Raw genomic sequence first — 9,532 nt, forward strand, 5'->3', positions numbered from 1 at the left:
ATCAAAGAAACTATCACATCCGTTTTGTTTGTGACATAAGGAAACTTGACTCATCAACAGAGAAGTAACGTAGCAAGGGTTAGTTCTCAAGAAGGTTGAATCTTCCTCTTTCACTATGACCACAGCTGCTATTAAAGTGTTGATCTGCTGCTGCTTTAACACACAGGCAGAGGAGTTACAGCAGACTGTAACACAGCATGTTATCTCTGAACTTTGACATGCAGAAAGGAGTAGACAGCTGCTAAGAGAAACAGAGCAGAGAACAACAATAAGGATAGAGAATATTTTACAGAAGTGACCGCAGTATTTTCAGACAAAAACTCAGGTTACAGTTTCTTCTGCTTGAATCACTGACGGCGACGATGGTTGGCGGTGTGGGTGTCGCCTTGACTCTCTTCATGTGTGTTCTTGGAGGCCAAGCGAGGAACCTGCTGAGAGTGAATTCAACATCAGGGAGTGAGTACCAATCTGAGGGGAAATATTCTCATGACTTCTAGATTTAAGAGAGCTTTTCATATCAGTCATTGTTGTTATCAGAATCAGAATCAGAATCAGAATCAGCTTTATTGGCCAGGTATGCTTGAACACACAAGGAATTTGACTTTGGTAAACTGTGCTCTCTTTGTACAAGGCATAAGAATAAGACCTACAAATAAGAATAAAATAAAAATAATAACAATAACATCAGCTATAAATACAAAAGAACAACAAATAGGCATGACTAATATGTACAGGTTAAAATATGATAAAGTGCAGTGGTGAGTAGCAGAGGTAGTTTTTTACATTTAAAAAAATTGTAGTTAAATAATACAAAAAATAGAAATATGGGATTCTGCTTGGATAATTTTTGCATTGTATATCTACATGTATATTTACAGAGAGTATTTATCTGACAGGTATGACACTGTTATGGTTTAGTGTTCATCAGAGTGACAGCCTGGGGGAAGAAACTGTTCTTATGGCGGGTTGTTTTGGCGCACAGTGATCTGTAGCGCCTGCCGGAGGGGAGGAGTTATCTTCAAACTCCTGGTGAAGAATTTTCTTTTTATGTAGCTCAAAAAGTATTCCTTGAGAAAATTACAAGAATTTGATGATTTTCTACCTGCCCTCGATGGTTGTACTCATTTGCCTTAACTTTTGAGATATTTTTTATTTGTCCAAAAACAGACTGAAACGAATACTGCTGCCTCTTTATGACCCATGAAAGCAAACCCAGCTATCACCATGAAGCTTGACTTATTCTGTAATTCTTTTTAATGTCTGAAACTACTGACACATGCTTCAAAAACATCCCTGTTTTACATTTTCCATTACAAAGATTCTTAAAAGACTAGATCAGATTTTTTTGTTGTCAGAAAGCACTCCTCAGAAATGTCCATGGCAAAACCTGCAATGAGATTAGAGGTTGTCTACAGGGTGCGCCAAATCGGGGGAAACCAAAAGTTCCCCACGGGAGCTTTAAGTCCATTTACTTTTTATGTTTTATTAATTTAACACTGCATTAATTAACACTTTATTAATTTTTCTGCATTTAATGCTCTGTTCTTTTTGCACTTAATGTGACCAAGTGTCATTTCTCCCCTCAGACCCTCCTTCCATTCCCACAGTGCATTGCTGGTGTGCTAGCTATCCAAACAGGACTTTTTGCTCCTGGCCTGAACCCTCCCAATCTCCACCACTGAACTACATCGCTACCTACAGGTAAAGGCACAATATGAAACAGTCATCTTTCTGTGCAATTTGAATCTAGTCTATTGATACCTTTCAGTAAAATACTGTCATCATACGTTTATTTATGTGTGTGTGTATTTGTTTGCCAGTGAGAAACACAGACAAGAAGTCAAACATCAATGTCATCTCATCCAACCTGGATCCTCATCTTCTTTTCTGGCCCCAGCCTCTTCTTCTGAACAGGTATCGTATCCATTTACATCTTTTTATTTCTTTACAAAAAACTCACAAATAAAAATCAAACACACCTCAGTAATTAATGTAGTGAATATTATGTTGAAAATTTAATTTCCAATCTGGTCACAGTATATTGGCCGAGTCATATTTTATTATCTTATTGTCGTGCTTTTGCAACGTTTATAAATAATTAGGAAACTGTAGGAAACTTTCGGTCAGCATCACTCTTGGCGCCCCCTATGGACAAAGCTTTACCTCTTGAATCTTTATTTATCTTGCATGTAAATGTTATGTTTCCTAGGGAAAAATATCATCCTGATCTCTTTTAAAAACAAAAAATATTACTCATTGTAGCGGTACAAATTGTCAACAAAGGCTATCTGTGTGGCATGCTGTAACTTTCTTCATCTGGGGCCTTCCCCACAGCATCAGTTACAGCTGTAAAAATAACTGTAAAGAAATGATCAGTATTGTTGCCAGCAGTCTCTTTTGCTTTTGTAGGTCATAAAGAGACATCAGAACAATTTTTTGTCTGTTTTGGATCAGCTAAAAACTCCTCACAGGAGCTTTAATCCGCCAGTATGCACAGTTTAGGCGTAAAATAAGCTTTTAAAAGTTTTTAATGAAATTACTTCTAAATCTTATCAAGCATCACATATCATTCTGTATCTCTTTTTTCTTTTAGCTCTGGCACTGCTACCTGCCCAACCTGAAGCTCCTCACTGACTACATCATCAACGTCACAGCAGTTTATTCAGGTGCCAGCAGCTCCCATCTGGCAAGTTTCATGTTGGAGGATATAGGTGAGTGCAGAAATGTAATAAATAACCAATACTAAAAATAAACAGGATGTGACAGATACCCTGTATGATAGCAATTCTGGTGACAAATAAGTTTGATATGAAGAAACACAATCATTTTGTTTCAATAGAAGTGGCTTTCTTTCTCTTTTGCTCTTTGAAGTGAAACCAGATCCTCCCGTAAACGTCTGGGTTTCCCCTCAAGACAACAGAAACCTGCAGGTGGAGTGGTCTCCTCCCCCTACTTGGGCATACATGGAAATCTTCCCCCTAAAATACCAGGTCCTGTACCAGTGGGAAAACAGGGGCACCCCAGTGTCTGTTAATGTGAGTGTAATTTTCATGAGAACACACACACAGGGCAAAGTGCAAAAACAAGAGCAATGTGAAAGCTCTACATCTCACACCGACACCACATGTGGAAGTCAAACATTACAAAACTCCTTTTGGCCTCGCAGAAATATCCTGGAAGTCCCCAAATCTTTGAAATACTTCTCCATTAAAATGAACAAGGCATTTTTTGTTTTTTTTATTTCCTTAAATTTTCAAAAACATTGATTCAACTTATTACTATTATTTAAAGGCACAGACAAGGGGGTTCTTAACTGATTACAATAAAGCAGTTTGTCTCCTCATATTAATGATACACTACATTTCTTAACTTTAAAGCTCATTAGGAATTTTTGTACCGTGTGGACACAGTGGTCATTGCTTACGTCTTTAAGTCATGTTTCTGACAAACAAATCTCCTCTTGCTGACTTATGACAATCAGTTTTTCCTTTATAGTATTTTCTTATATGGAGTATGTAAAAAAAAAAAGGGCTGTTTAATTAGCTGCTCGACTGGCACCCTACCCCTCGCACTGGTTACAGAATTCAAAATAACAATATATAAATCATCAGTCTTGTCATTAATGGTCTTGTTTGCTTTTGTAGGTCATAAAGAGGCGTCAATGCTAATTTCAGTCGATTTTAATACTAGCCAAAAAAATCCTGTTTTAAGTTGGTGAACGTTCAGTGCTACCTGACAGATATTTTTAACTTGAAGCATTTTCAGGCTAGCTGTTACTTTTATGTGTTCAGTCTGTTTTACTCAGCGGTGCTCCGACTCTTTGCTGTGGTTATAATTTAGCTTTGCTGTGGCTGTGGCTTATTTTGACCAAATTCATTCAATTGAGTATTATGCAACCCCACACTTAAAGCTCCCGTGAGGAACTTTTGATACGTCTTTTCTCTTTGATGATCTTGGACTATACATGCATAGTGTTTTCTGACAAAAAAAAATTCTCAAGTTGTTTTCTTTTAATAGTTACATGTAACACTATGAATATTTGTTGTGGAAAATCTGAGTAAAAGCTGTGAATGTAAATCCTCAAGTCTGGCATCTACCCCCGGCAGCAGTAATAGACATTTAAAACTACTATGAACCGATAGTCACTCTAGTTGCTGATGATCAGGTTTACTTTTGGAGGCCATATATAGGCATCAGTGTTCATTTCAGTCTGTTTCATAACCAGTTAAAAACTCATCACAGAAGCTTTAACATTTATATGTGCATTCTTCATTTCCAGCTGGGTCCATTTGAGAACACCAAGATTGAAATGAAAGGACTGACACCAGGAAGGACTTACCGGTTCCAGGTGTGTGCAAAGGAGCTGCTGGGTTTGGGTGAATGCAGCAACTGGAGCTCACCTTTTAACATCACTGTACCACATTTTTAGAGATTATCCATCTCTTAGTTTGTGTTTTGTTTACAACTCTTATGTTTAAGCTTACAGTAAAAAATACTGCAGACAGGTTGTGTCTTTGTTGTTTTAACCATATGGTTGCTGGCTATAGCTATTAAGTTTGTATTATTTATAAAAGGGACACACATTTAATTATTTTATTATTTATTGTAATACTGTCAGTTTGTTTTTGTGTAGAGCTGTTTGTGTTTTAAGCTGCTTATGTTACCTGTTCTCTTACACATTGTGATAATAAATCAGGGTGACTCATTTCACCTCTTCTTCATTAATTTGTGTCAGATCAGCATTTGTGTGAAAATTGAATAAAAACAAGTCAGCTGTAAAGAAAGTGTTCGGCCATTCAGTCAACTACATGCACCACGAGTGGGGTAACAAACTCAGAGTGTCTGATTCCCATAGTGCATGAAGGGGGTTTGGGGAGGTGCATGTACAACTTCTCCGGGCTGTAGGTGCCAGGCCCGGGAATAGCAGAGGAATAATTAGGCCTCTTAGTCCGGCCCTGCATGGAGAAGGAGGGCTGACGCTGGCGGTAAATGTCTGGATTGATGATATTGTATTTTGCTGGTCCGGGGCTCATGGAGAGGTCTTCTGCTGGAGCTCCGACCTTCCTCCGACTTGAGAAGCTGTAACTGGCACTGGAGGGCTTGTTAGGAACCTGACAGCCCAGCAGGTGAGGGAGACTGTAGCTGGAATGAAGACAATAATACATGAGAGTTTTAAGGGCTTTTCATTTCAGACACAAAGTAGCCACCATGAGTTTACTGATTCTGTTGTAGTTAACCATTTGTGGAGTGACAGAAGTGTTTACATTTTGACAGAAACACTGATGTCAAAAAGTCAAATTCAATTACTTAAATCAGCTGAGGTGAGTCCTAGCAGACAGCTGGCACAACCCACCTATCACTCAGAGTAGCTGCACCTCTTATTATGTACAACTTTAACTAATTTAATCTGGCTAACTGTGAAAAAACTTCTCTCTGTTGTGTTGTCATGATCTGTAAAGCACAAACAGGTTTTGATACCCAGGTGTTGTTCGGATTTTAGCATTGGCCTCTATGAGTGAGGAGAAGGACTCCGTTTTTAAGTCAGCCCCGTGTGGTCATTTAGGGCACTGCAGTTTGTTACTCTCCATTTTGGACAGCACATTCCTCAGCACTTCTAGGGTTCTGTATTTTTTAGCAACTACAGTATACACAATTGCACATTTATTTTTCAAAGAAAGTCAAGTGTATGATTGACAAACTAACTATCCATTTGTTTATCTACAAGATTCCTTTAATCTCTGTCTCTACCTGTTTGGTGCTGGCACTGCGTCCACAGAGCGATATCTGGTGCGGCTGCCGATGGTGTAGGATGGTGGTCTGTGGTGAGCATTGACAGGTGGGGCCTTCTCTGGGCTGTAGGCCCCCGGCCCTGGAGTCTGGAACACCTCACCTGTCAAAAGAAGTTTGTTTGATGAGCACTGTATTAGAATATCTATACTAGAGTGTTTTTGATCTCTGCTTGCTCAAATGTATAAAACAGTGCTGTCCTGATACTTGCCCAAGAGCCTGACAAAGATAGTTAATCAGAATTGACAAATTAGCTGTTATCATCAGCTTTGTCATTGTATCACCTTTTTTCCCTGTGCGTCTTTCTCTGCCCTGCATGGAGTAGGAAGGAGTTTCCATCCTGCCAAACCTGGTGACCTTGGCATCAATGTGGTACCTTGGACCTGGGCTGGAGTCCACAGAGACCACTATAGAAAATGCATCAAACAACAGTCATCCAACGACACCTTTTGATCTTGTAAAATTAGAGTTGATCTGAAACAGATACCAGTCTCAGAGATGGCTCCAATCCTGTCTAAAATGCTACACTTAACATCAGTGAGTACCCTGTTCTGTATTAGACACTAAATATTAGATTGTTTTTCCTCTTCTCCATAACAGCAGAATATAAGCTATGGTGGCCACCAGCAACAAAGAGACACCTGCAACTTCTGTCACATGTAGCCACCACAAGCAACTTCTTTTTGCAGCACCGCAAAGAGCAGTGCAGTTACCACAGGTGTAATATTTGCTATAGCAAGGAAAACATCAGCAAATAGTCTCACACATTTCAAGACTTTTTTTAAATCTAAAGTTCAGTGGAAAAAACCCCCAGTAAAACACAAAGAAGGAGCTTTATGTAAGAACCAGAGTAATTCCTGTAATTTGGCAAGTGGGAGCTGTAGCTAGCAGTATCTTAGCTATTAAAGTGTAACTTGTAGGTTGGAGACCCCAGTGTATCCATGTGTAGGAAAATTATTTTTAAAGTTTTTATTCATTTAAATTCATGAACTAATACTTATTTTTGAAGTTTTATTTTACTTCCTTGTTAAAAATAGACTTGCAGATGTGACGAAGCATAAGGGAGTCCCACCGGTTAAGCTTATGTTCACAATGAATATGGATCTAAATGCCAGTTTTGTCAATGAAGAGGAAGAAAATGTTTTTTCATCTGTACATGATGGACCTCAAGATTTTCACTAAGACCCTGATAGATGTCAAAGAGAGCAGAAATAGGACAGGATCAAGAGACATATGCTCCACATTTGAGGAGCAATGAGACCCAGCAGAGAATGGTGGTGAGTGAGCAGCGTTAGCTAACCATATGTAATACTGTGTTGACGTTGGAGGTTGTTGATGATTTAAAGAGGAGACAGCAGATATCACATGGATCTGTCTTTTAGCTTTGTGTAGCTGTCTATTTCATGCTTTGTATCTTAGTAAGGAGCAAAATCTCTCCTGTATTTGAGCCCCCAGTCCACTATATGATTTACTACATGATCTATGTCTCTACACGCTTTAAATGACATGATCAAGAGATGAAGCCCATGAGCTGTTCTCTGTAGTCCACCATATTTAACTATGGTGAAGATCCAGACATTTTATAGTATGGATTCAGTTTTTGGTTACTTAATTGAAAAAAAAAGTGTTGGACATACATGTTTGATTTACCTTATCATTTTTGTTTTAGATGCAATTTTTTAAAACTTTTTTTTCATGATTTTAGCATAAGAAGCAACATTTTAACATTTTTCTTATGTCTTGTAAAACATATAAGTACAATTATTAACTTTCTCAGCAGCTAATTGTAGACAGAATTAAGCATCTATGTTGTAATAGATTTAACCTGCAAGTTCCACTTTAAGTAATGACTACATATTTTTTCTTTTATTTTATCACATTAGTATCCAGGAAAAATTGAAGTAGTCCTACAATCCAGTCCAGGTATTGGCATATGTTTGAAACAGAAACAAAATGATGGTAAGATTTCTACTTAAGGTTAACATTTTTGGTATAAAACTTACTGGCGCTGCTCATGCGGCTGTGTAAGGTGTAAGCCGGGCTGCTAGGCTTGGTGAAGTCATGGTTGATGTATCCAACTGTAGGGGGCAGAGCGTAGCGTCCAGGGCCCGGGCCTGACAATGAGAGTGGGAGGAGGAGGAGGAGGAGGAAGAAGAAGAAGACGGTGATGAACATGATGCAACAGATCCAGCTCTAAGCAGCAGTATATAGCACACCCACTGCTCTCTGGCTCGGGGGGCCATATTGTCTCTGATGATTTCCATATGGAGCTCTTTGACTAATTTTCTATGGTTATGCATTTTAACGTTCTTCCTCTGCTTGTTTGGGAATGATTTCTAAACAAAGTGCAAATCTCAAACAAGTGTGGAGGAATGGCTGGATAATGCTGTGAAAGAATTCTGAGGAAAAACAGTTCAGCTTTAACACAGTCCATGTGGACACACACACACACACACACACACGCACACACACACAGGCTTCCTAAACTGACCTCTCTCTCTGGCAGATATTATCGGCCGTTTCCTCACCACCTCCTGCATTTTCTGCCAGCCTGTTCTCTTTCCTCTTCTTCTGTCCTCTTGAAACCTCTGTGACTTCAGACACTTCCTTTTCGTGTGTGTGACTCTCTCTCCAGGTGATCCTCAGCCTCTGGGGCTGAATTATACATGACCGAGAGGTGAAGAAACCCTATCTTGACCGAGGCCTCAGGTACGCCCCAACCTGCTCTCCACCTTTCTTTTCCCTAAGGTGCTCTGAGAACAAAAGGTTAACTCTGTCAGGGCTGAAAAAGAGGACAATCACTGATTGTTTCTCTGTGATGTCTCATTTTCTGATGTCTATTTACAGCTAATTGAACGTAAAGATCCAGCTTTGTTTGAGTCTTGAATGCAGCGAAACAATAATCACGTAAAGTAATTCATTTGTCACCCTATTCCGCGGCATTATGTTACTACAACTGAACTACAGTCCGTATACTGTAACTAATAGCATCCCAGTACAAAAGCTATTAAAAATGAAAGGACTTACACGGCTCTTCTGTTGCAAGTGGTTATTTGACAAGCTCAATGTAGCTGTAATGAAACCGTGGACTGTTGAGAATTAAAAGTTTGGCCAGCTTTTGTTAGTCTGGAAAACATATTTCAAGATTGGTGGGAGATCTTGAAGTGATTTTGATGAGGCTGCCAAAGTAGCTGTTGTAAATTAAGTAAGATAATAACATGCCAAGTGGTTTCTTCAAAGAGTGAAAAAACAAACCATCCAAGCTTTTGCAGATTAGAAAACTGAAACACATGTACCTGCTTCTGCTCTTTTACTGGACGGTAAACTGGTAGTGAGTGTAATACTGTTATTACATTTACTCAGGTGCTACTGAGTACTCAGTACATCTCTTTTGTACAGCTGTACATTTCAAATCTGCAACATTTTAGACACTTTTTTTTAGATTGGCTCTCTGAATCTTATTTCCAATTTCATCATAAAAGGCAAGACCAACCCCAGTGTTGATATTATCTATGGACCTCCCACTTAACCAATAATATAATTATGCTCATAGCATATATGAAAGAACAATGCATTGTAAATAGGCAGAGCAGCAGTTGTTCAGTCTGTATGGGACCAGAGGGTCACAGGTTTAGGTCCTCTCACAGACCAAGTTTAGAAATGGGTAAGGGTTTGTTGATAGAACTGTGTTAGTTCACTGCTGAAGTGCTCTTGGGCAAGGCATCAAACCCCAGCACCTCATGTG

The 9,532-nt window shown here is 39.1% G+C and overlaps 2 protein-coding genes across 3 annotated transcripts; one reads left to right on the forward strand and one right to left on the reverse strand.

Moving 5' to 3' along the window:
- Positions 1-170: 170 nt before the first annotated feature.
- On the forward strand, positions 171-4,778 carry ebi3 (Epstein-Barr virus induced 3). Of its 2 annotated transcripts, none has more exons than XM_034675385.1 (6): positions 171-456; positions 1,587-1,701; positions 1,821-1,914; positions 2,594-2,711; positions 2,872-3,035; positions 4,280-4,778. In XM_034675385.1, the coding sequence occupies exons 1-6, from the start codon at positions 363-365 to the stop codon at positions 4,427-4,429; spliced, it is 735 nt and encodes a 244-aa protein (XP_034531276.1). In that variant the 5' UTR covers positions 171-362; the 3' UTR covers positions 4,430-4,778. The 2 variants fall into 2 exon arrangements, with proteins under 2 accessions (XP_034531276.1, XP_034531277.1); XM_034675386.1 differs by lacking the exon at positions 171-456 and adding an exon at positions 1,146-1,243.
- Positions 4,526-8,488, reverse strand: odf3l2a (outer dense fiber of sperm tails 3-like 2a). Its single transcript, XM_034675383.1, has 5 exons — positions 8,279-8,488; positions 7,791-7,901; positions 6,072-6,194; positions 5,749-5,890; positions 4,526-5,142 (listed from the first exon to the last, which is right to left on the reverse strand). The coding sequence occupies exons 1-5, from the start codon at positions 8,325-8,327 to the stop codon at positions 4,797-4,799; spliced, it is 771 nt and encodes a 256-aa protein (XP_034531274.1). The 5' UTR covers positions 8,328-8,488; the 3' UTR covers positions 4,526-4,796.
- Between the last annotated feature and the right edge of the window lie 1,044 nt (positions 8,489-9,532).

The sequence above is a fragment of the Notolabrus celidotus genome, chromosome 22 (assembly GCF_009762535.1).
Source record: "Notolabrus celidotus isolate fNotCel1 chromosome 22, fNotCel1.pri, whole genome shotgun sequence".
NCBI classification, from domain to species: Eukaryota; Metazoa; Chordata; class Actinopteri; order Labriformes; family Labridae; genus Notolabrus; species Notolabrus celidotus.

What these genes read in the sequence shown, in the direction of transcription:
- odf3l2a (XM_034675383.1), bottom strand. Translation starts at nt 8,327, where the DNA reads ATGCAGGAGGTGGTGAGGAAACGGCCGATAATATCTGCCAGAGAGAGA. An exon ending in AATATCTGCCAGAGAGAGAG is followed by an intron (nt 7,902 to 8,278) that starts GTCAGTTTAGGA and finishes TCTCATTGTCAG; the next exon opens with GCCCGGGCCCTGGACGCTAC. An exon ending in AAGACGCACAGGGAAAAAAG is followed by an intron (nt 5,891 to 6,071) that starts GTGATACAATGA and finishes TTCTTTTGACAG; the next exon opens with GTGAGGTGTTCCAGACTCCA.
- ebi3 (XM_034675385.1), top strand. Translation starts at nt 363, where the DNA reads ATGGTTGGCGGTGTGGGTGTCGCCTTGACTCTCTTCATGTGTGTTCTT. An exon ending in AGTGAATTCAACATCAGGGA is followed by an intron (nt 457 to 1,586) that starts GTGAGTACCAAT and finishes TTCTCCCCTCAG; the next exon opens with ACCCTCCTTCCATTCCCACA. An exon ending in CAGCCTCTTCTTCTGAACAG is followed by an intron (nt 1,915 to 2,593) that starts GTATCGTATCCA and finishes TTTTTCTTTTAG; the next exon opens with CTCTGGCACTGCTACCTGCC.